The sequence below is a fragment of the Zonotrichia leucophrys genome, chromosome 2 (assembly GCF_028769735.1).
Source record: "Zonotrichia leucophrys gambelii isolate GWCS_2022_RI chromosome 2, RI_Zleu_2.0, whole genome shotgun sequence".
Lineage (NCBI taxonomy): Eukaryota > Metazoa > Chordata > Aves > Passeriformes > Passerellidae > Zonotrichia > Zonotrichia leucophrys.
The window spans coordinates 33557585-33584268 of NC_088171.1; the positions used below are offsets into that span (position 1 = coordinate 33557585).

Genomic DNA, 26684 nt, shown 5'->3' on the forward strand with positions numbered 1-26684 from the left:
TTCAAAAGTTTAAAGAGGAAGACTCATCGGAAAGACCCCGTCTATGATGAAGGCAACAGGAACGACCACCTGAAAATTCCCCAAAAGAGATGTCTCCACCTACGCTCCGCCCACGCTCCGCCTACACCACACCCCATATGAATATGCATGATTATGTATCTGATCTGATGTAATCCTATACCCAAAATTGTATATAAGGCTTGCTTTTGCTATGTGAACTCAGAAATCCATTTTGTGATTTCTCCGACGCGTCGCTAATAAAAATACCTCCTGCTTAATTGACTTAAGCTGAGTCTGATTAGGCAGTCACTCTGCCTGTTTGGGGCAAAATTTGGCATCATTTTCTGGCGACCCAGATGGGACACTAGACGGGAGAGCAGACCCTTGAACGTCCTCCGGAGCTGGGTCCGGGGCCGGGACCCTCGGGCGCCCCTGACAGATTTTTGTCAGAAGAGACTCCCCCCCCCGGACCAGCGCTCTTCGGTGGACGAGGGGTTTCCTGCATCTCCTGCTCCAATTAAGAGGTATTTTAATTGTTTATTGCATATTGAATTTGGAACAAAGCGCTTTAATTGGGAAACGGGGACTAGACGTAGTCGCCCGACGGGAGCCATAGGGACGCCTTGGCATAATCCCATTTGGTATTGGATTTGGCATTGGGGTTTGAGTCTCCATTTGGTATTGGGGTTTGAGTCCCCATTTGGTATTGGGGTTTGAGTCCCCATTTGGTATTGGGGTTTGAATCCCCATTTGGTATTGGGGTTTGAGTCCCCATTTGGTATTGGGGTTTGAGTCCCCATTTGGTATTGGGGTTTGAGTCCCCATTTGGTATTGGGGTTTGAGTCCCCATTTGGTATTGGGGTTTGAGTCCCCATTTGGTATTGGGGTTTGAGTCCCCATTTGGTATTGGGGTTTGAGTCCCCATTTGGTATTGGGGTTTGAGTCCCCATTTGGTATTGGTTTTGGTATTGGGGTTTGAGTCCCCATTTGGTATTGGGGTTTGAGTCCCCATTTGGTATTGGGGTTTGAGTCCCCATTTGGTATTGGGGTTTGAGTCCCCATTTGGTATTGGGGTTTGAGTCCCCATTTGGTATCGGGGTTTGAGTCCCCATTTGGAATCAGAGTATTTGTTAAAAGAGTGAAAAAAAAAAAAAAGAAAAAAAAAGAAAAAGAAAAAAAAAGGAAAAAGGAAAAAAAAAAAAGGAAGAAAAAAAAAAGAAAAAAAAAAAAAAGGAAAAAGGAAAAAAAAAGGAAGAAAAAAAAAGAAAAAAAAAAGAAAAAGAAAAAGAAGGAAAAAGGGAAAAAAAAAAAAAAAAAAAGGAAGAAAGAGAAGGAAAAGAAAAAAGGAAAGGAAAAGAGTATTTGTTAAAAGGGTGTATGTTTTTCCTTAATGCTGTTGTTTTGTTTGAATTTTTAAAAGCGTTGTTGCTTTGTTTGAATTTTTAAACTACGCCTGGGAACGTATCCAGCCAGGTCCGGGACCTTGTCCAATTTTTCCCTTTCTCTGATAAGGTTTTGAGGAGATACATTTGTGCTACACCTTTGTTTAACTGTTATGTTGTTTGCAAGAATCTCGTAAAGGATTTGGTATTTTGTGTTAACTGTAACCTTTTTGTGTGTAAGAATTTATTGTGATATCATCTGCAAACTGTACCTTGGTTTACAGCTGTTTTACGGGTGTGTAATAGCCCGAAGTTGACCAGTATCGGTACTATAGGTTTGCCAGCGACATCTCGGGGTAAAGCGGTGTACTTTGATAGACCGGAAAGGTAGGACGGTTTGGATTAAAGTGTTTGGGTGTGGATGAGAGTGGATGAGACGCGATTGGAAATTGTGTGTATGAAGTGTTAAAATAAATTGACATACAGTGTTTGCGAGAAAGAGATTAAACCGAAAACGCAGACACAGAAAATAGCCATGGGAGGTCAACAGAGCAAGGACGTAAATATGAAAACCCCCTTAGGATGTATCTTAAAGCACTGGAAAGACTTGGGAAGAATTCGGGGGGGTACCCCATTAAAATCAGGGATCGATGAGAAGATAAGCAGCCCTCAGGGACTAGATAGTCTACAGGGGTCGAGAAGCTACATGGATGCTGACAGCCCACCCAGACTAGAAGTCGAAGGGGAGGAAGGCAGTCCGTCAGGAGCGGAGAGCTGAAGGGAGACACGTAGCCTGCCCGAACTCAGTCCATATGGGGATAACCACACACCCAGAAGTGGAGGCATCTGTAGAATGGAAACCAGCACACCAAGGACTGGGGACAAAAGTAACTCACTGGGAAGTGACGTCTCTAAATTGAGGGGCGATGTCTCTGAATTGAGATATAGTGAGAAGAATGATGAGACGTGAAAGGGAGGCAGAGAACAGCTCACAGAAACTGAATATAGTAATTCAGGTAGAGGATAAGAGAAGTTGAGGAGAAGAAAAAGGAAGACAGGAAGATAGCTCGAGTAGTGGCTGTAGCAGTGGCAGCTCAGAAGACAAGTTACTCGGAACCTGGAACTAGGGGAAGAGGTAGAGGCAACCCAATAGGAGGGAGGGGGAAGTTCCAACCCCACCCAACTAGAGTAGGGCCAAATCAGTGTGCTTACTGCCTAAAAATGGGACACTAAGAGCAAGAATGCCCCCGACTAAGAGAAAGGCTGATGGCCACTACTACTACCACACATCAAGATAGTGAATTAGGGGGACCGGTGGGCCGTACCCTAGCAGACCCACTGGTTAAAATGGAGCTAGGGGAAGGTAAAAAGGAATTGAACTTTTTGCTTGACACGAGACCAACCTTTTCGGTTTTAAATCAAGAATTGGTACCTAAAAGTGATGAATTTGTACAAGTTGTGGGAGCAACAGGCCAACCAGAAAAGGCTTACTTTTTAAAACCTATTAAATACAAAATTAGGAAACAAATGAGAATTCACCAGTTCCTGTATTTACCAAATTCGCCAAAACCCTTATTGGGGAGAGACCTATTAGAAAACTTGGGAGCCGTAATAAAGTTCATCAAAGACAAATTGGAATTTCAAGTAAATGAAGAACAACTGATTACAGCTATAAGCCTAACAATCAGTTGTGTGGAACCCAAACCTGAGAGTCAAAAGATCTTTGCTTTTGAGTGAGAGTCTGTAGATAGAGGGAGAAAGACCCAACTCACCTGGACGGTATTACCCCAAGGATGGGCCAATTCCCCCACGATTTTTGAGAACCAGTTAGCCAAAGAATTAGAACAGTGAGAAAGGCCGCTGAGAGATGGTACCCTTTTGCAGTACATAGACGACCTCCTAATAGCAACAGTGACAGAGGAAGAATGCATTGAATGGACCATTTCCCTGCTAAATTTCCTGGGTTTAAGCGGATATCGAGTCTCTCAACAGAAAGCACAGCTGGTGCAAAAGGAAGTGGTGTACCTGGGATACGAAGTCTCCAGAGGACAGCGATCCCTGAGAGCAGCTAGGAAAGAGGCCATCTGCCAGATGCCTAAACCAGAGACGGTGAGAGATCTGCGAGCCTTTCTGGGGATGACAGGTTGGTGTCGGCTATGGATCTACCAGTACGGGATACTCGCTAAACCATTGTATGACTTGTTGAAGGGATCCAAGAATGTCCTAGTGTGGACTCCCGAAGCAGAAGGGGCCTTCAAGAAGTTAAAGCTGGAACTAATGAGAGCACCAGCCTTAGGTCTCCCAGATGTATCAAAACCATTCTGGCTGTTCTCCCATGAGCGACAAGGGATGGCCTTAGGAGTCCTAGCACAGCAGTTGAGACCACATAAGAGAGCTGTGGCCTACTTCTCCAAGCAGCTAGATGAAGTAAGTAAAAGATGGCCAGGCTGTCTGAGAGCAGTAGCCGCAGTGATAATTAACGTAGAAGAAGCCAGGAAGCTCACGTTGAGTCAAAAGGTGACTGTGCTAGTATCTCACACTGTGTCGGCTGTGCTAGAACAGAAAGGCAATCATTGGTTGTCGCCCTCCAGATTCCTAAAATACCAGGCCATCCTGGCTGAATCAGATGATGTAACTATTCAAGTAACTAACATTGTGAACCCAGCTTCATTTCTACAAAGAAGAGCCCCAGCAGAATCCATTGAACACGACTGCCTGGAAACAATTGAAGCCGTCTACTCCAGTCGTCCGGATCTCAAAGAGGAGCCGTTCGAAGATGCAGACAACTGGTTCTCGGATGGCAGCAGCTTTGTGAAGCAGGGAGTAAGACTGGCTGGCTATGCAATTACTACCACAGAAGAAGTAATTGAGTCAAACCCTTTGCCTGCGGGGACTTCAGCCCAAAAGGCAGAGCTGATAGCTCTGACTCGAGCTCTAGAATTGGCAGAGAACATGCAAATTAATATATGGACTGACTCTAAATATGCCTTTTCCGTTGTGCATGCCCATGGGGCCATCTGGAGAGAAAGAGGACTGTTGACTACACAAGGGAAAACAGTCAAGCATGCAGAGGAGATTCTACGATTGCTAAAGGCGGTCCAACTCCCAGCACAAGTGGCCATAATGCATTTTAAGGAACACCTGAAAGGTAATACTATTCCAGAAATAGGGAACAGGAAGGCAGATACAGAAGCTAATTTGGCTGCCGCAAGGGCTAGGGAAGTGAAAGTAATGGCCCTAATACCAGGAGAGCTGGATACCAACATCCAGCCAGATTACCAGGAATCAGATCATAGATGGATTCAAAGGAATAAGGGCAAAATACTAGAAAATGGTTGGGGTAGATTGGAAACGGGACAGCTAGTAATACCAGGAAACGTGAGGTGGCAGTTTGTAAAAGCAGAACATGAAAAAGCCCACTGGGGCTTGGATCCGCTCTATCAGTACCTGCAAGCTAGGATAGCAGGGCCAAAATTATTTACCACCATAAAACATGTCACATCCCAGTGTGAGCGATGCCTGAAGAACAACCCGAATACAGGGACTAGGATACACCAGGGAGCAATAAATCGAGGTAAATTCCCAGGTGAAGTATGGCAAATTGATTTTTCTGAACTCCCAAGAAAAGGGGGGTTTCGGTACTTGTTGGTATTAACTGATACATTTTCTGGGTGGCCTGAAGCATTCCCTTGCAGGACAAATAAGAAAAGAGAAGTAACAAAAGTGTTATTGAATGAAATTATTCCACGATTTGGAGTACCGAAGAGCATTTCTTCGGATAGAGGTACACATTTCTGTGCAAAAGTAGTGAAAGCAATAAGCAAAGCATTACAAATCAATTGGCAATTGCACACGCCCTACCGTCCACAGGCCAGTGGGCAAGTGGAAAAGATGAATCATCTTATCAAACAGCAAATTGCTAAAATATGCCAAGAGACTAATTTGCAGTAGTATCAAGCTTTGCCTATTGCTCTGCTGAGATTAAGAGTCAAGCCAAGATCGAAGGAAAAGTTAAGTCCTTTTGAAATTCTATATGGTAGACCTTATGCTATGCAAGTTGTAAATGGAGACGCTATAGACCAAATTGGTAATCAGTACATTTACGATTATGTAGTTACGGTGGGGAAGCAGTTCGATAAGAATGCTACTGTAATGATAGAGCACCAACCTAAACAACCTGACTGCAAATTGCATCCGTTTAATCCCGGTGACTGGGTGTATGTTAAGAATCTTTTAGGAAAACCCCTAAGAGAAGTGGGAAGGACCCTTCCAAGTGCTGCTGACTACCTTCACCGCGGTTCGGATCAAGGAGCGACCTGCGTGGATCCATTACTCACGGGTCAAGAAAGCTCCGGAGAACAAACAAGAGCAGACATCATGATCCTGACTTCACCTCAAACCCTTACAACTTTGATCATTGGACTTTCGATAAGTATAGCTCTTCCCCAAGACTATGCCCCAATAGACCCATGGTCTTATGCACACCAGTGTATCCACCCAGAGTTAGAAACGAAGGGACCCTATTTCGAGGTTTATGCTCTGCGTATACAGCAAAGCCTCAAGGGATGGAATGCATGGCTAGCGACAAGGTCTTATCACAGGAGGGCACAAAGAGATCTTAGTGGGTGGGTCGGCACCGGATTTGGTATATTAAACACGATAGATCAAGAGGTATTAGTGAACAAATTAAGCACCGTCACGACGAACCTGGGAAAGCTTAAGATGCCCCTCAGTTCATCCATGCTTACATTAGCAGAAACACAATCGCTAGTAGTAAAATTACTAACCATGGTAGCGAACCATACTGCAGAGGATTTTGTGAAGCTTGTTGATTATACAGGGGAAACTACCCAACAGCTAATTAACGCAAATTTCAACCTATATCAAGAGATACCGAAATTACAAATAGGGATGGACGTCAAAATTCTCAAAGCAATGCTTGCACACCCTGAAGTAAAGAAATTGGTGCAAAAGGTGAATCAAACAACTAGACGAACGGTATGGCAGGTAGAACACAATTCAGAAAAGATAAAGAATGTCCTGACCGAAGTAGAACAAGTAGGCCAGCATCACTGGTGGGACATCTTTACAGGATACTCCCCAACAGCTACACAAGTCTTCCATTACCTGGTGCACCCAATGCTAGTAGTAATTGTAGCTTTGTTATTACTAACTCTTACAAACATTTGTTTGTAGTAGAGATTAAGGAGCATAATAAAGAGGACCCAAATGATTTAGGCAATAGTACGAACCTATCAGCGTCCTGTAAGACCAGAACTTGACGAAAGAATTCGTAAGTTACAAGAAAAAGGGGGGAAATGAAGCCCTAAAGCAGATAGCCTTCCAGAAGTAATGGGTTAAAACATGGAATGAGAAGCATGTAAAGAAGGGCCTAGCACTAGAACACACGGAGAAAGCACAGCACTAGGAAAACAGAGCAATAAATTAGATAAAAGGTAGAGCATCATGACAGGGGAAGAGGTAGGTATAGGAGAAACTAATAAGCTAAGCAGGTTTAGAGCCAGCAATGTCAAAACGACCCTAAGGGTTTTGCCAAGCCACGGGATCTAAGCCAAGTACACCGGGAATTGACCAAATTAGGAAAAGAGTTCAAAAGTTTAAAGAGGAAGACTCATCGGAAAGACCCCGTCTATGATGAAGGCAACAGGAACGACCACCTGAAAATTCCCCAAAAGAGATGTCTCCACCTACGCTCCGCCCACGCTCCGCCTACACCACACCCCATATGAATATGCATGATTATGTATCTGATCTGATGTAATCCTATACCCAAAATTGTATATAAGGCTTGCTTTTGCTATGTGAACTCAGAAATCCATTTTGTGATTTCTCCGACGCGTCGCTAATAAAAATACCTCCTGCTTAATTGACTTAAGCTGAGTCTGATTAGGCAGTCACTCTGCCTGTTTGGGGCAAAATTTGGCATCAACAGCATGAACAGCAGTACTAATGGCTAATAATACCTTGTAGCCATCAACGTGTTGTTTCAGGCTGCATCCAGCCTGGCTAGAAAGCGCTCACTAAAATTGTGCCTGTATATTGAGGTTGCCAGAGGTCATCCAGAGCTCTCTGCTGCTGCATGCTAGGCCTTTATAAAACCCTCATGCTGGCTGGAGAAGGCTCATCTGACCTTAGTGGAGGAAGTAGGAAGAAAATGTGAAGCTATTTTGGGCTTCTATTTACAAGAGAAGGATATTTGGGGTAGCAAATCTTTTAAAAGGTGTCCAGCAACATAAGCCAAATCACCAGCAAAAGAATTAATTTCTTTTTTTTCTCCACTTCCTTTTGTAAGAATAAAAGATCTGAGCAACAGTTTTTGTTTGTTTCTGCATTTCTTTCAAATCAACTAACCAGCCTCATTTTTCTTGCACATTGAAATTCATGTCCTGTTTCGCTGGGATGCTCCGTACTTTTTGCCTTTATCATTGTGTCCTCTGAAACATTTCCTGTTGCACACAACAGCTTTCTCCCTCTCCTGCTGTTACGGCTGTCACAGCCCTGCCACCGTGCCAGCAGCAAGTGACAGGCTTAGCAAGGGACGGTGTCCTGGGAAGGGGAGATGAGTGGGAGGGTGCAGTGAGCCAGGAGGGGCTGTGTGAGTTCAGAACAGCCAGAGAACCGTTCTGCTGTGCACCTCTACCCGTTCCTGTGAGCTTCTGTGCGTTCTGCTCTTGATGGTGGGAGGGTGACATCTTTACCCATCTGAAGATTTTGCTGTGAGATGAGTTTGGCCACTCTTGAGAGGCTATCTTGTATTGCCAGGTTCAACTCTGCTACCTTTACAGATCAATATGAGGAAAACAGAGTTCACTTCTGGACCTTCCAGTCCCTTGGAAGGACCACTGGAGCGTGCCGTGGTGAGATGCAGAAGGAGACAGACGTGTTCAGTACAAGCTGTTTGCTGTAGCTCAGTCAGAGCTCTGCCTTCAGCTCTCATGTTGGCATGGGGGGAGTAGTGCCACACCTCCTTTCTATAGTGCACAGGTTGTGGCACAGGGCTCCCCTCTGTCACTCTGTCCAACCATGCAATGATTCTGTGATGTCTCCAATAATAATATGGAGAACAATGTGCATGAATTTGTATAAACTTGTTGCTTCTAACTTTAAATTGTAGATTAGATAGATGGCAGACACAGAACTTTATTTCTTTTACAACAGTGATAAATGAAGACTTAGGAATAGATAACATTTCTTACACATCTCAAAAGCCTTCCATAATAATTTATTAGAAACCATCTGGTTCCATTAATGTTTTATCAAATACCATCTGGCTGCTGTATTGTTCAAGCTATTTAGTAGTAAAACTTGCTCATAAATTAGCCAAAAAGAATGGCTTTCAAACTATTGTGTAGGAGCCCCAAACAACTTTCATGTATGTCCTATATAAACAGTTATTTTAAAAGTATTAGACTACACTAAACTTTAAAAGCCTAGAAAATGTATCAGTAATAAAATATAAAATTTAGCTTCTTCCTCAAGCTTCTTAATTTTTTTTCTCTTTTCTACATGTTTAATTCTTGGCCAGTTGGAAGAGGAGTGACAAAGTCAAAATGACAAACTGTATTTGAATAAAAATTACTCAAATTTTGTTTTTCAATAAAACATTGCAAACAGAGAATACCTGTCACCATGCCTCCAAAAAATGAAGTCCTTCGTCACTGCACATGTACACTTTCCAGACTGTAAGCACTCAGTCAGGGTTTCTGGCACTGCTCTGAAATCTAACTGTGCAGCAGCACAGGGCACCATTCAGAGTTGGACAGTGCCTACTACTATGAGCAGCTAGGTAACTGATTGTGAATGCTTACATAATATACATTGTTTTAATAAATTGTACTTCCACTCATAATTATTCTGTTAAATTTTCAGATCAGTAAAAATGTCACCCTAATATTAGGCCAGTTCCTAGTGATTTTGCTATTTATAGACAACTTTAAAGTTACTGGAATACTAAGGAAAGCATATCTAAAGAACACATAGAAGATTTAGGACAAAATTGGCAAAGCAACAGGAGTTAAAAGATCCCTGGGAAAGAGCCCATGGCTGAAGCTGCCTTTAGAGAGAAAAACTGGCTGTAAATTTGCTTTTCATCAGCTCTCCAGATATGTTATGCTTCTTGCAATTCCTTTTGCATCCTCTGAGTGTGTATGCACAAGCATCCTCAAGAAACCTCACTATCCACCGGTGGGAGCAAATGGTTTGGGCAGAATTTTCTGAAGAATGGGCAATATGTGATCGCAGTCCCTCACGGGGCAGCCAGCTGGATGGTGTTCATGTTGTGCTGCTGCAGAACTGGAGCATGGCCATAGTCAAACCTTGCAAAATGTTCAGAAGCTAACATTAATATTTCATTGAGTAACACCAGATGCATGTTATGTACTACATTTGTAGCAGTAGCTTTATTGTGATTTAAAACAAATTTTCTCTCTCCCTTTTGGTTTTTTGTGTCTTTTTTGTTTTCTTTTTTAGTTTAGCAACTCCATAATCCCCCTTCTGATTACCTGTTGTCAGCTCAGTCTCTTGCAGGAGCAATGGCAGAAATTCCTGTTCCAGGACAATCTGAAGGGGGTTTCTCCAGAACAACAACAACAATAACAACAACAAAAAATTAAAAGTAGTTTTAAGTGCCCACAAAGATAGAAATTGAGGATTTTGTTTATCAGTCTTTGAAGCAAGCTATGGCCCATAAAAGTGGCAGATAGATTGAGGAGAAGACCACAAACAGCAAAGAAGTCAGTGGCTACAGAGGGTCCTGAGGAGTGGTGAGGCTGCTTTGCTCCTGCAAGTGAGTCAGGACTCCTGCAGCTTCCCAGGGGCTCTGCAGCAGGAGCTGCCAGGAGCTGTCTGCATCTTCTGCTCTAGAAACACACACTCAGAGGAGGACAGAAGTTAGAACCCCATCCCATTTCCCACTGGGGTGACAGCCCCATTGGGTACCAAGAAGAAGGCCTCATATCTCTTCTTTGTCACTTCATTTTTCAGCTTGCTATTGCTCCCCCTAATTTCAGCATGTGAAATGTTTGTTTTTCAATGTCCTACAGGCAGTGGTAAGAACAATAGGTAAGAACATACCTGGGTTTTCTGCATAAAAGAGAACAGGATGAAAAGGAACACAGCTCTTTTTGAAACAAGGAGCAAGGGCTGGCAAGCAGCTAAAAAGTGTGTGGGCTGGTAATTCCATGGGAGCTCTTTTTATATTATGCAACAGTGTTGCCCTAAAGGACAGCAGGTACCATAAAGAGGGTGCTTTGGGTCAAAACAGATTGGTAGATATAAAAGCAGTGTGTCCCAGTCTGGGCTTCTCAGTGCAAGAGAGACATGGAGCTCCTGGAGCAGGTCCAGCAAAGATCATTAAGGGACTGGAGCATCTCTGTTTCAAGGAAATCTGTGGGAGCTGGGCCTCTTCAGCCTCTGGAAGAGACGACTGATGTCTGATGCCTCACCAATGTCTGTCAGTGCCTGAAGGGAGGGTGCAGAGAGGATGGAGCCAGGCTGTTCTCAGGGGTGCTGAGCAACAGGACAAGAGGCAACGGGCAGAGACGGCTGCACAGGAAATTCCACCTGAACATGAGGAAGAACTTCTTTACTGTGTGAGTGACCCCACACTGGAACAAGCTGCCCAGAGGGGATGTGGAGTGTCTCTTGCTGCAGACACTCAAGAACTGTCTGTGTGCAATCCTGTGCCATGTGCTCTAGGATGACGCTGCTTGAGCAGGGAGGTTGGACCAGACGATCAAATGTGGTCCCTTCCAACCTGACTGATCTGTGAAAAGGCTGCAGCTGTCCTTCTGAACAGAGTGGGAACTAAAGAGCAGTCATTGTCCTGCAGATTTGTACTGATGGTGGCCCGGGACAGAGTCACACAACTCCAGGTTGTTGACACTTTTGTTACATTGCAGTTCCGCATGCAGACCAGGTCTTCACTGTGCTGAAAAAGAACCTCATGTATGAAATTACGTGCTGGCATCTTCTCTGACAACTAAAAATGTAATCTATTTGCTTCATCACAGGACTAAAACAGGTGTCCTTGCTGCTTGTACTGCCCTTGTTTATCTGGATGGTGCAGTGATTTGGGTGAATGGCATCTGTAACAGATGATGCAAGTTCCCTTGGGTGGGTGGCTTTCTTATTACCAGAGACAGCTCTTTGCAGCTGGGAGATGGTATTGTGCTTCTCCTGCAGAACCAGTTGCTGTCAGCTTGAGATGGGGCTTATTTGGTTCTCCCACAGGTACTGTCCAGCCTCGCCAATGCCAACGTACCACAGTGTGAGCAATAGAGTTTCTAAAATAGAAGGAAGATCAGCTGTGTCCTGAAAGGAAGCATTATCAGGAAAGGAAACAATGAGCCACTGGTACTGGGAAAGCATGAACTGCAGTTGCTCCTTTTTCCTAGGACCTCATGACTGCACACTTCAATACTGAGGATTGTATTTCAACATATACTCTTTCCTCTTATTCCTTTCTCCCATCATGTCAAACAACCAATTCATGTTGCTATCAAAGCATTCACATGAGCACCAGCTTTAGGAAGCTTTGCACCTACATAAAGTACAACTGAGCTCCTACTAGGGCTTTTTTATTTTCCCTGTGATGTGGCACATGCTCTTTTTATGCTCTTTTTCAGTTCCTGATATTCACAGGTGATGAGAATATAATATCCTGGAGTACTCTACCCTGCATCACCTTTAACTGAAGCTTTAGTCTGTCTCCAGAATGAAAGAAGGCATGTTAAGGAAGGACTAGGCTCACCATTCTTTAGTAACTAGAAAAATCAGAAAAGTGAAGCTTGCCCTAACTGACCTATTTCAGTGCCCCTCTTAGGCAAAGTCCTTAGTAAAAGATTTTCCCCACAAAAGAACTTCATAATTTGGTGCACTATTTTTAAACCTTGTAAGAAAAATTGATTTTTCCATCCAAAAAACCTATATAGCTCCAGTTGCCTTTACAGGGTTTGCTTCATTGACCAAAGTGCAAGTAGCAAACAATGAATACAAGTAGGATGACCTCTTGACTTCACTCCATCTTCAGTCTGTCAATTGCCAAAATTATAACAAACCTTGAAGTAAACAAAACTGTAAATCTCTTTCAGCTATTAGACAGGTTCTCATCTATTGACAAATCTACATAATCTTCCTTGCCTTAGGCAGCAGTCTAGGCATTGCAGACACATCCTCATAAAAACCAAAGGAGGAGAGGATTTTTCAAGGCATGTACTGCAGTAATTCAAAGTTGCCTTACTGCAGCCTTTCTTTCTTTTTTTTTTTTTTTTTGACACAAGCTGAAAAGTAAGGAATTTGTAATTTTGGAAAACAATTTTTATCAAGAAGTTTTAATAAAGACAAACAATGTTAAGCAAGCAAAAAAAAAGTACTTTTGAATTTTAACAGCTGGTTTTACTAGAATAGCATGTGAAACATCAGCACATAAAATCCTCAAGGATAAGTAGTACCCTAATATTTAGAGGAAGACAATAATTCCTGGAGTGTGAAATTACAGTCAGAAACAGAGGATGTTAATACACAACATCTTGTGTTCCAGGAATTTATTACTGGTTCAAGAGCCTGTAAAAACTTACATCTCAGTGAGCCCACAGAGACAAATTCTCAGTTAACTCAAGCCTCGGCTACATTCAGCTCAGTAGAGCAATGTTGATTTACCTCAAATGAGAGTTTGCACAAAGTAATTTCAAATATTTCCCTTGGTACAGAGTAAGCAAAGATACAAATTCCTAAGTATACATCAGAATTTCGATTCTGGCCAGCTTTTAACCCCATTTAAAAACAGTAACCCTACAAATTCTTATGCATAAAACAGAGAGGTCTAAATTAAAAATCAATAAACCAAGCAGAGAGAGCAACGTTTGCAACATGAAAGCAATATAAGGAACATATAATTATATATTCTATATATAATATAGAATTTATAGACCATTAAAAAAAACAACAACAAAAAGCCAAGACGTGTTAGTTACTATGTAGAGCAAGCTTTGCTCAGCTGTCAGTGTTTTTCCTCACCCTATGAAGGTCTGAATCATTTTGCAGTAAGCAAAATGACTTTAAAATAGAGATTACTGTAAATGTAACGACAACTGCTCTTAAACACAAATTGGATGCAAGTTCTACACTTGCCAAGTTTATCTTGCACTTCTGTAGAGGAGAACAGCCTGTTTTGTCTGGGGAGCATTGACCACACTGTGGGTACTTGGCATGGTATTAGCTTGTGGGGCAGTCATGAGAAATTCACTCTGCAAGCGAAATTCCTGCTGCCCTGGGTGCTCATGAGTAGGGCACGAATAATAAGCATCCCTTGCAATTTTCCTCTCCCTTTTATAATGAAAAAAATAGTACTGCTTCTATAAACCAGAACTTTCCCAGCAACTTGAACTAAATGCTAGTTATTTTAGGTACCAACTAAACAGTACCAGATCTCTATGAAATAAATCAGCAATGAAGTAATTCCCCCTGACATGATGAGAAAGTTCCAAAGTTCTTAACCCAATAGAACCAAAATGGCTGGATTTCAAAAATCCAGGAGCTGATTCTGGCCCACTGTAAAGACTGTTTTGCTTTTGGCCTCTATCCTGATTCTGCCATGTACCACAGTTGAGGATATTTGGCATGGTAACAAATCCATAGATCCAGTTTTCCCATCTCTTTCTGAATGCTCCATGCTCCCTCCCACCAAATCTTTGCAGACACTGAGGCTGCAAAGTGCTGCAGAACTGCAGTCAGGAATTTCACGTTGGTCAGGAGTTACACTCACTGTACTCTCATCCTAGTCCATCCATATTGCATCTTATACACATATGGTGGGACTGTGAGACATTACTGAGGTCTGATTGGCAGAGCTGTCCTGAATCACCATCTCTAAGGGGAAAACCACATTTCTTTCCTTTCGTTCCAGTTATTCATTTTACCCAGTAAATACCATGTTTCCTTGTTTTTAAAAGTTGTTTTATGGAAAACATTTAGTTTGTGGTTTCTACACTCATAATAAAGCATAATATTTATGCTGGACATCTGTATGCTAAAAACTGCTTTTGAGAATAAACTTCCAGCTGTAAATGGATTCCATCAGCTTACCCCCTTTCCTGTCCCAGTGTCTGGCACATTGGCTGTGCAGCAGAGCTGTGCAGAGCAGTACAACTGGAACATTGCACAACTTCCAGACAGATTGTTAGTGATAAATAAGGGTTCTAGCAGATGGAAGCTCTTTCCTACTTGCCATTTTGCAAAGTGTAAAAAGCACAGATCACTACAGCAGTGAGATTTGTTTCAGCTGCCACTAACAACCTTCGAAGAAAGATGCTTACAACCCCTGGGAAAAAGTCAGGGTGCTGTATGACCTTTTGCAAATATGATTTATTAACATCCAACTAAATTGGTTACAGAGACAAAAATAATAAATCAAGTTGTGCATCAAGGTACTCCAATGTTATTACAAATATTTGGAGTGAAGCAGAAAACAGGGATGGTCCTGACTACAGAGAGACTTCTCAAATATCTGAAAGTCAGCAATAATTCTAATACATAAGATACTTTTCCTCATTCTGAAATCACTAATGCCCTATCAAGACAAACAACAAATTCAGCATTTAGCAGCTTTGTTTATGTAATACCTCATACATGTGAGATGGTTTTCCAATACTGGAACTAGGAAAATACTGTTAACACAAAGATCAGATTCTCAGGGATGCCAGTCATCTCCAATGTGTGGAGCTGATGGACATCATCACCTCTTGTGGATCAGCATCCCAAACATTCTCATAAGCTTTAATACAGTTTTGTTTTACACATTAAAACACCAAATCCACAATTTATATTTAAAAAAAATGAACCATTTAAAATAATTCTTTAACATATGGCAACTACTTACGCGGAAAATTTCTCTTATTGCTTTCATAAAGCTGCAGCAAGAGCAGTAGCTAAGAACTGAGCAGTACAGTAATACATTTGGTGGTAGGTTACAGCATGTACTAAGTTTCAAAAGGTAAGCCAGATAATGTGCAGTTTCTTATAAGCCCACAGCTGCTGGAGTAAGTTGCACCCACCAGTAGCTAGAAAATAGAAAGGATGAGTTATTGAACACTGTGAATTTTATTTATTGTAGGAATAATTCAGGAATGAAAACACACTCAACCAAAAAAACCCTGTAATTTTAATGTCACTCATTTGAATAGCACCATCTCATTCTAGCCCTTGCAAGATGTATTCAGATATGTGGACGAGTTGGATGTCATCCTTCTCGCTATTAAAATGCACCATGGGCCAAGTTTTGCACTCCTCTTCAGCTTGCCCCCTCTGCATGAGTTGTACACAAAAAAGAAGCCATATTGAACAAAGCACGATCTGCTGAAAGTTTGCTGCTCTGCCAAGCTGGTTATTTGGAGAGACAACACAAGAGATTTACACAAAAGCAGATGCAAGGACATTTGTAATTAGGATCTGCTGAGCAGATACAGCTTCATATTTTGATAGCACACTACCCTTACCAGGTCTGACTCCAGAGAGTAAGAAAGTCTTATTCACAGTCAAAGAAAAGATACAGAAGGAATTTATGGGGAAAAAAATTTAACTACAGCCTCTAGGTATGATTTATCATTTGTTGCTATGGGCTGTTTTCCTATTCATCAGGTTATTTTAATAAAGAGAAAAATAGGACACTGAATAAGGGACCACAAAGAAAACCTGAGCAGGACTGTAAACAGCTGAGGTAACGGGGAGGGCATGGAAAGGGGTGAAATCTTTGTTAGGTTGGGTTTTTTGGAGGGGTTGTTTGTTTTGAGACCAGCACTGGATCATTGTGCAATGTGAAACCACCTGTCCCTGGTTGGGCCCTAATTTCTGGTCCCGTGAGTTGGTGTTCTTTCTGTACCATGATCTGGACTCAACACCAAGCTGCCAAGTAATACAGGTGAATTTGCAGCTATTGCACTACAGGTGTTTGCAACTATTATGTCCTTCAGAGGCCAGATTTTAAAAGAAAGCAGCAATCCTGTTTCCAGTCCTTCAAAGAAAACTGGTTGGTGTAAGAACAGATCTCCAGGATGTTTCCGTATCAAAATTTGGGCTGGTTTTTGCATTCCTTCCAGGCATCTAACTTTCCAAGCTCTGAATAAAGAATCTAAGTACAGACTGCTGGATCTGTCTTTCAAAAACTGTCTAAAAGAAGCAGTTCAGTGCTGGCAAACTCTCACATCAAGCATATCTCAGAGTACAAAGATCCAGAAAGGAATGCAGTGATTAATGGTGCATTCTAGATCCAATTTGTCTAAAGGGCACTTTACACTACCCAGAGTTGCCTCCTGAACAAGTGATGCTGTTTGGTAATCCCAAATTTACACAAAATCAGAAACTAAGCATCAAGCCTGCAAATCTAAAAGCAGAGCTGTGGGTTTCTGTTCCTATGTATAATAGTTCCCTGGATTTCTTTTTCTTTCTATGCTTTAAAACTTGAATAATCACACAGGGGTTCAACACCCAAAGGCCTGAGCTGCTCCATTACCTTGATGGAAGTTTATAGTGAGGGTTTTACTTTGTGAAGAGACACACACAGAAAGACAGAGCTGCACAAGTGCTTCTCAAACTGGCCTCCAAATTCATATTATGCAGTGTTTATAAAGTCATGAAATAAGACAGCTATAACAGCAGGCAAGGGTCATCAGGAAATTTTAAGACTGCTCCATAGAGCCACACACCTTGGGGATCACAGCTGTGTATGAAAGGAAGCAGTTAAGTTGCCTGATGCATTCTTTTTTACCATTCAGGGTAGAAATAGTGGGTAAAAAGTCCCTCAGTGTCAGTCATTAAGAATAAAAGTTGTCTTCGTTGTACTGCAGAAAGCTAATATAAATTTTGTACCCATTAACACAGCTGAAGTTTTGGGGAAGAAAATTACCAAAATTTCAGATTTTACCAAGAATAACTTTATAGAATATATTAACTTTGTGAATGTTGAATATATTTACATGCAGAAATACACAGAACTAACATCAAGACAAATTTCTTCCACTTCTTAATATACAGATAACAGAAGTTTAACAACTAAACCCAATTGTTTCATACAAAAGTAAGCAGGGAAAACTATACTGCAGTTGGAAATGTGGGGTCAGAGGATCATTCACAACTGGTTACATTGTATTTGGAGGTGTGTATTAGAGATTTACAAAAGGAGCAATTACTTGTTCAATGATTTTGCTTCATGCATTTAAGAAACACCCTGGATTATTCTCAGGCATTTTTACGGAGACAGTGCTAAAACTCTGGAGTTTACTTTCTTGATACAGAAATTTTGATGAAGAAATTTTTATATAAGGCACTGCTCAGCCCAATGCTTCTTGTCATTCATCCCATGTCTGTATTTCAGAGAGTTTGGAGCATTAAAGAAATCAGACTTGGCACTGCCAGTCTGATTTCTCAAAAATCCTGACTCAAATACCCCATATGAGACTTGTTTTGTTTCATACCTGCGTGGGGGAATCCCCTGCGCACAGAGAACACACAAACCCAGCAATCAGATCAGGCAGTATCACAGTAGCTGCCAAATATGACAATGAGCAAGCTTAATGCAGCCTCCACAAATTTTGCTCCTTTTCTTAAAAGCTTTTATTTCGTCTACCCTCTTTTGTTTTTAAATGAACCTTAATTTTAGTATAAATTGTAATTACCAACAGCAAGGATAATTGCAATTATCAACTCATTTCTGTGCCAGGTTTTGACAGTTAATACAAGGATAAAAGACAGGAAGGGAACAAGGCATGAAGAGAACCTCATTTTTCTTCAAAAGCCAAACAGCCCCCAAAGTTTGAGACTTCCTTTGCAATCAAAGCCCAGATTTTGACTTCATATAAGAGTGAACCTTGCCTTGTTTAAAGCTGCTGGCATGGTAGTCAAGTTTTTCGAAGACATATTAATTAGATATAATTATGCTAACTTCTTTGGTAATAAATTATGGAAATGATGGTGAGGCAGATCCTGGGCAAAATGAAAAATGGTGAAAAAGCACTCATCTGCCTCTGAGACAATGAGGCTTCAAGGTAATAGAAAGCAAAGTACAAATATACATCTAATCTGACACCACAGATTTTGTTTAAAATTTAAAACCTTCATAGTATTTCCTTCATGATACATATAATACAAAGATCCATTTTTAATAGATTTTCTCTAGAACAATGCAGCACAATTGCAGTAAAGTGCAAGCTTTTCTAAGCTATTAGTCTGTCCTCCTAGGAGTCTACTTTATCCATAACATATCCAGTTGTTCCAGCCATAAGCCAATTTAACAAACCCAGCATTTGGGTTTGTTTTGTGTCTTTAGAGTGGCATGTAAAGAAAAGAAAAGGGTGTGATGACAGAATGCAGGTCTATCACATAGAAAACTGCAGTGCTGCCAGAGAGTTGAAAACACACGGAGCAGATTTGAAGAACCATGGATCAGGCTTGGGTTGCAGATATGTGTGACTGATCTATCTTTTATCTTCTGCTCTATCTTTTAAATTAGTCTGTTAATGACTGTGGCATTGTGATTTGATGGAAAAAAACCAATGATACTACCCATCTCTATAATCTTCATTCAAAAGTGAGGCTTCTGCTACATTTGCTTCCTGTTAAATTTCTGACCTATGGTTTAGTAGCTTCACAAATTGAACCATATGTATAAAATTACAGGAAAGGGATGCAATTGATTTAGTGCAAGACGTTTAAATATCTATCTGAACTTAACAAACAAACAGAAGAAGATCAAAGACTCCATACACTTCTCCATAAGGCAGATGGTAATTTTTTAAATATAAGATTTTAAATACGTTATTTCTTAAGAGGTAGAAAATATCAAAATACTAGGAAAAAATTTCTAGCTTAAAATAATCAGTTTGCTTACTTTTTAAAAAGTCTTACTGTTGAAATTTTGAAGTGAATAAAAACAAATGAAGCTATGGAAGCACAGGATTTCGTGCTCTGTATAAGATTTCACTTACTGGAAAAAGAGAGAGCTTCTTCATCTAGTCAGTGCTCAAGCAGTATATACAAATGATCTCCTCTTTTTGCCCTGTTGGGGGCTATAAATTTGAAGTGAAATTTTTTTCCCAGTGGAAAATTTTGGCGATTCCTGACTTTCTAGCACTACATTTAACCGGGTACAGTTTATGTATAAGGCAGTAGAACCACCGACCCAAGCTCAGAACTACCTCTTCAATAAAGCTCAGAAGAAAGTTAATAGAAACAAAAGCTTACTTAAATCTTTCCTGCAGACAGCAAAAGATCACAGTCAGATTCCAGCACCAGCTGATAATCTGTTTTAGCAATTTATACCAGTCCAGAGACAGCTGAACTACTCATTGCACTGTGGAAGCCTACCTACAATTTAAGTTACTAAGGCTTGCACTCTTCCTCAGCACAGCTAGGAGATGCTGATGCTACTGTCTCCAATGCAATTCAGTAAGGCATAATTTAACTCAGAACTGACATTATTACACATTGAAAAAGTAGTGTAAAAGCTCCTCTCTTTTCCATCTGTTAACATTCAGTACTATTTATTAAATATTTTATAAAAGGAAGTTAGGATATTTATACATTCAAACAATCACTGCAATAGTTGAGTAAAGGAAACAAATGAATTATCAGATTCTAAATTAAGCATGATTCTGGAGATTTGCACATATGCACACACCACACACATTCTGTATGTGTGTGTGTATATATAGATATATAGTTATATTTTATATATGTGTCTTTTAAATCAGATCCAGGAATACAGCACAGAATGTCTTCACTTAGCTCCTCTTTCACCAGAGGACAGGATTGTCCAGTTTGGAAAAACCAGGTTCTTTCCTAAGGTCCATGTAGGTTCCATTGCTCACCCAGGAGTCATCGCTGGATTTCCTATCAAAGATTAAACAAATGTAAGCTTATATTTTCCATCTATATGCTGTGTAATGCAGTGTAGCACCATGCACAGATACCAAATCCAGCCCACAAACCAGGAGCAGTGCAGCTCATTGCAGCCTGCAAACAAGGCAGTACAGCTTGGTGTGTCTGCAGTGGGCCATGGAGAGGCATCTCAATCTCATGTTCACCAGAGAACATCACTATTAAAGAGCCAAATGCTTTAACTCCTATCTGCTCTAATACTTTTGCTATATAATAATTAAATTCTTTATTCCACCATTTAAATCTACAGGACAAATCTTGGCTTTCAAATCCTCATTGTAAGGATTCAAATCCTCATTCTTATTCACAATTCTCATTGTGAATATACAATCACAAAGTATTAGACTTTGCCGTTATCCAGCTTCCCTTTAGTAGGTGTGATTGGCATGTGATGAGTTAGCTCACCCGCTTGTCAGATGTACTAGTCTAAGCCATTCCCTTTTGCAACTATTTAAAACATTCCAGTGTTCCTCAGAAGTACAGTATAGATATATCCAGAAAAAATAGGATCCTAGATCTGCTAATAGGCCCATACAACTTTTATCTTGGCTCCAACTCTTTCACTGCAGGAGTACAGAGAAACTCAAGGGCAAAAGACCACATCCTCACCAGCATTCCTTTCTGTCTTTTGATGCTTCAAGTCACCTGTTTAACTGATTTACAATAGGAAGAGATAAAATGCCCTCAGAACAATAATTCTCTCCCCATAAAATAGGGGAAGCATGTTCAAAAATAGCCCTGGAAGTGAAAGGCTCCAACTCTGCACACTTCCACACCAGGCAATCCCACTGAATTCAGCAGAGGTAACTGAGCTAAATCCAGCTACTCCAGTTTGCTTCAAAGAATCAAAGGTGCTACATTCACTCAGGCAAATTCAAATGCAGACCAATTGCCATCAAGGCAAAAAAAAAAAAAATGCAGGGATGCACTAATAAAAAACTAATACATAACTGTGAGTTTTAACCAAGTCGGGAGTATTCTACATTACCAAAGTACAAACCCGAATTATATGGGGGAGCCCTGGACAACACTGGAGCCTCTCACATGGAAATTCAGAATCAGATCTATAATAAGCATTTCAATAAATGATAGTATATGCTAATTATTATGCTATCTAGTACCTGAAAAATCTAGGCTGATGCTCTAGATTGTTTTCTTCTAGCACCTTCCGTCGTTCTCGCTGTAGCTGCTCGATCCTCTGCTTTTGCATTTCAGCCCCTTCAATATTCCCTTCTTCCAGAAACCTGCAGCAGCAGTCATATAAACAATTGGTCTCCTGCCCCCAGAAGAATCCAATCTTTCCAGCAGGTATTTCACAGTGTTTGAAAGGTAAACAGCTACCTCTGCAGACAACTGCACTATGAAGAAAAGCACTTAAGGAAAACTAACTCTTGTAACAAGCTCAGAGTCACAGTTAAATTAGATTCTTCTACCTGGAAATCTGCAAAAGCTAAAATTTCACTGCAGAAAGGAGTTGCAAGGGTCTCAGTTTTCAGTTACTCAAATACTGTATGCTCAACATCCAGTACCTGAAGTACTGAGGTTTTAACATCCTTGGAAAGACAGTTATCTAGAAGCATCCAAGAGGCAATTTTAGGATACACTTCCATAATAACTAGACCATTTCTCAATAAGTGGTTACAATGTCTATTTCAGATGCACATTAATGTAAAAACAGAAACACACTGCAGTTATCCACAGAAAATAGTCTGAGTTCAGGGTAAAGTGAGTGTACAGAAGATTAAGAACTATTTTAGGAAAATATTTCAGAGTTAAAGCTTCTTACCTTTGGTCTGGCCTAAAACGTGTATCAGTGGATGGGAGTAATGACCTAGTTTGTGGGTCCAGTTCATTTAACTCCAGTGCAAATTGTGTAAATCCATACCACTGTTCATAATCTTTAGGCATTGGATCTACAGAAGAAAAAAGTACATTCAGAATTTCAATTAAATGCTATTATATTGAGAAAGAAAATTTCAAGCTCCCACCAGTCATTTGTTTATGCCTGATCCACAGTGTCAATTCTGGGGGAACAAGAGGTTTTTAATAATGTGACAAAAGAGAACATCCCCCTTGATAATTGCACTGCACCAAGACAGATTTCTGTTCTCTCAGCTGAATCACAGCACAACTGTGATGAAGGCCGTGCTATTATCATAATGTTTTTTCAAAACACAGTAGACAAAACCCCACAAGCTTGGGAGAAATTCAGCTATCATTGTCATTACAGAACTGAGCTTTGTGGGCTATCCTCCAGTGTTCAACACATGAAATAAACAACACTTCTCTGCACAAGCAGTAGGAGTTTGTTCCTTTTTTTCCCCTTCCTGCTAGAGTCCTCAATACTCACTTCATGCCCAAATATGAAAATGAGGGAGAATGGAGAAAATTCAGGAAGCCATGGGATTAAGTTCTCATATTATTTAAATTATATATTCTTCCGATGTAACTTTTAAATGCTTGACAAAAATCTAATATTCTACAGAAAAATAACAAGAAATTGGGGCATAATAAAGATATGAAAACAGCAAGCTTATACTGAAGATCCCAGTTTGTGTACGTGAGCAATTCTGATCACTAACTTGCTCTCCATATGCAGTTTGGAGATGAAGTTGTCCCACAGTACAAACTTTCATGCCACTTCCCAAAGAGTCGATGCACAACTTTCCCAGATTTATCCATGACACTGCCTTCAATCTCATGTGCATTTGGACTCCAATACTTTGCCTAGAACGAAAAGGAACAAGGGGAAAGAAGGTGCATAAGAGCTCAAGTGCAGCCCATTTTGCCATGCCAGCAGCACCAGGCTGTAGAGCAATGAGAACTGTTCATTTAGGTGTGCATTACAATGTCAAGTGCAAACAACAGCTGTTAGTACCATTAAAATACAAACCTATTAGTATGTTAGCTTCCTAAAATACTGATGTTGAGAATTGTATTTATTTTGTTTGCCTTTTTTAGGAGCAGTATGAGGTAAAGTGCAGCTGACCCTGATTTTTGCCCAAGGACAGTTGACCCTGAGTCCTGACTTGGTTATCTACATCTCTCCCAAATTTGCAGAAGAGGAAGAGAAGGAATTCATACATTAATCTCCACTTTACACACTTTATAATATCAAGGGTGTGAGATTTGCAGGCTCTCAGCTTTAAATAATTGAACTTTAAACATCCAGTGCAACTCTGAAAATACCTTCAAGTACTTTCAAGTAAGTATCTGGAAAAAAAAGTCACCCTAATGCTTCTTAGAAAGCACAAAGTATTCAGGAAAACAAATTTTAAAACCCCAAACTTGGTGGGGAGCATGCCATGCTGCATGGGTACACTGAAGTACTGTATCCCTTGTATTTGTATGGTCTGTTTTATGTCCAGCAGAGCCTTTCTCTATCAATCAGATACACAAAATGCAGGTTAAGGTAAGTCTCTTAGGATGATTTATAAAAGTGTTTCTCAGGTTAGAAATTTTGGCATTGCTTTACATTTTCATTGATTTTCATTTAATACAAAGTCATCTACTGCCAAAAACTGAATTTTATTTCAGTTATAAGGACAATTCCTGAAGAAGTCATATACTGTACTTGTACTGAAGCAAAAGCTTTGAGCAACACCCCAGCCTCTTACTTAAACTCCTCTGAGTACCTGCAAAGGGCTAGAAAAGAGCATCAGGAGAAAAACCCTGCATAAGCACTGGTCCTACAGCTGCTGAATGGCTGCACAGCATGTGCCAGTGAGCCAGTAGGAGGCATGTGGTAACCACTGTCAGTAGCCACCTTGTGCCTCTGTCTCTCATCAAACCCAGAGCAGGTATTCCATGATATTCCTTTCCCCAAAATTCCTCCATTTCCAGTGGAATCACTGAAGAAAGCTGTTGCTTCTCTTTTTTGTCTAGTGAGTGGCAGTTCCTTCAAAGTCACAGTTTTTAAGGAATCACAGGTAATTACAGCTTGTAAGCAGAAGTGCTGAGCTTCAGCAGGGAGCATCCTCCCACTGCTGTGCCTGTTAGAAAAGGCAGAGCCAGCACTGCTGTGGTTACCTTTATGAAAGTCAGCTTGCAGTGGCACGTGTCATCACTTAGATTTTTTATGATGATCTCTCCATAGTGTTCAATCCATCTTTGCCCACTCAAGATATTATGGATGCAGGATGTCACCTTGTTCCATGCAAAATGGTCTTTAAAACTGTAAGGAAAAATACACACAAGAAAATTGTCATGCCATATTCAAGTGAGCTCAAGCTTGAGGAAAAACATTTGGAGACAACTTGATTAGAGAAACCAAATAAACTTTTTTTTTTACTAGACTGCTTCATCTTGTTCCAAACCTTCTCAAAAACAAACCCTATGGCAACAATCCCACCTCCCAGAAAATCCTTTTCACTTCTGCTAGATACTTTGGTCTTGAATTCAGTTTTCTCTCTATCTACTTGTCCTTCTAACCAGTTTTAAGTTTCCAGAAGTAATCATTCTGGTATCTACTACAGTCTGAGATGCCCATTCCAAGCTTGTAACACAGTGACAAGGACATGGGCCACCAGAACATGTACTTTGCTGAAAATAAGCTTGGCACAAGCTCTCAAGGCTGAGCCTAACATGTGTGCTTTAGGCAAGAGCCAAAGTTCTCACCAGGCACTTCAAGATGCAGTTGCACACTGGGAAACAGTAGATAGGGAGATACAAAAAAATACCAATAGGGAGTGCAACATTTCACCTTTTATGAAGGAAGTAGATGCTCTTATGAAACAGCTTTATAAAGCACCAAGGAAAGGAAAGTCTCATGAAGACATACATTCTACAATTTGTTCTGGGTATGGATGGCCAACTCACCACAGCTAAGGTAAAATATAAACTTACACAGCACCAGTTTCCCCACAGCAAGTGCCTCACACACTTCCTTGTGAAGTTACTGGAATCTTTCCCTTCCTCCCCTTAATCACTTGCTTTCACTTGCTGCTCTCTAAGGGCACACACAAGGACAGTTTGTACAGACTTGAAGATATGCAGCCAATTTATCCCACAGTAACTTGTTTTTCTGCCCTTATCTATGCATGTCACATGTTATCATAAATGCTAAAAACATCTATTTGTTTCAAAATGAACCTTAATACTAATGCTTAATTTTCCCCATAGCCTGGGCACCTTTTTTGTACCCAATTCTGTATCAAATAAACAGGGATACAAACCAACACATGGAGATCACACATGAGTCAGATTGCTTCTCAGTTCATCAGCTCATCATAGGCCCTAATATATTAATTATTTTGGCTCTGAGCACTCATTCACATCCTTTCATTTCAAAGCTTAGGGCAGGTGCTATGAACATAACATGGTTTATACATCACCTTTTGGATACTATCTTACTAGACTACAACTTTATCCACTTGAAAAAAAAAGAAGACATGCTTGATTTGATGAGTGTTAGGTACTTGAATTCCTTGTTGTTTTTGTTTTTTTTTTTTTCAGATGGCAGGATGGCAGATTAATTAATTTTGTACTTTCTCACTGGAAAACAGATTTAATTGGAACAATACTCAACCTTTAGACCTCTGGTTCTGTAAACATGATGGATATAGGCCAAATTTTAAGGGATTTTAATTGCTCATCAATAATGGGCACTCTGACAAGCCAGCATTGAAACACTGCAGATTTTTATTTAAAAAAAACAAAAGGAAACAAACCAACTGTACTCAACACTTCACTACAGTGGCTGCCTCCTTGGATAACGAACACCAGATATGTAAGTGGTTCTACTTATCACTTACAGTCATTATTTCTGCAGTGATGATGGTTGTTTGCCTTGCCTACAGCCCAGAACACCCCATGGTGTCAGGGTCCCTACAAATAGAGTTTAAAAAGACAGGAACACCACCATCTCTTCCCAGAAACCCATACTCAATCAAAAGAATTCATAGCTTCCTTTACCCTACAGTTTTTCCCTGTGAGTTTAAAATGCATTAAGGCTGAAATTCAACTGAAGTATGAAAATACTTCATTTTTTTTCTTTTTTCTTTTTCCAAGGTACACAAAAGTAAAGGGGTTTTTTTTCATTGTTTGTTTTTCATAACTTTTGAAAGAGTCAGTGCTTCTGATTTATGCTTCTGGTTTTGGTTTGGTGGGGTCTTTCTTCCTCCCCTTTTCTCTTTAAATGAATTCAAAGCCCCCAGTCCTTCCAAAGGGCAGAGCAGAGCTGGCTGTCCTCTGGATGAACGTGGCTGCAGTGTGTGCAAGCACCAGTGCCTGTGCAGGACAACAGAGCCCAGCTGCGGCACTTACGCGGGAAGAGTTACGTGTGTTGTGCCAACTGGAACAATCTCCATGGACTTCCCCCAGAATTTGTTTTTCCATCTGACATCTGGAACAAGA

The 26684-nt window shown here is 40.7% G+C and overlaps 1 protein-coding gene across 5 annotated transcripts in view; it reads right to left on the minus strand.

The window, feature by feature from the left end:
- Window positions 1-14745: 14745 nt before the first annotated feature.
- Window positions 14746-26684, minus strand: part of OSBPL3 (oxysterol binding protein like 3) — an 89008-nt gene continuing 77069 nt past the window's right edge. For all 5 annotated transcript variants that reach the window (XM_064704503.1, XM_064704501.1, XM_064704502.1 and 2 more), the window contains 6 exons: window positions 26595-26673; window positions 24360-24504; window positions 22913-23057; window positions 22117-22243; window positions 21452-21574; window positions 14746-20282 (listed from right to left, as the gene is read on the minus strand). In XM_064704503.1, the coding sequence (XP_064560573.1) occupies window positions 20186-20282; window positions 21452-21574; window positions 22117-22243; window positions 22913-23057; window positions 24360-24504; window positions 26595-26673 (716 nt within the window). In that variant the 3' untranslated portion in view covers window positions 14746-20185. The remainder of the gene's footprint in view (window positions 20283-21451; window positions 21575-22116; window positions 22244-22912; window positions 23058-24359; window positions 24505-26594; window positions 26674-26684) is intronic.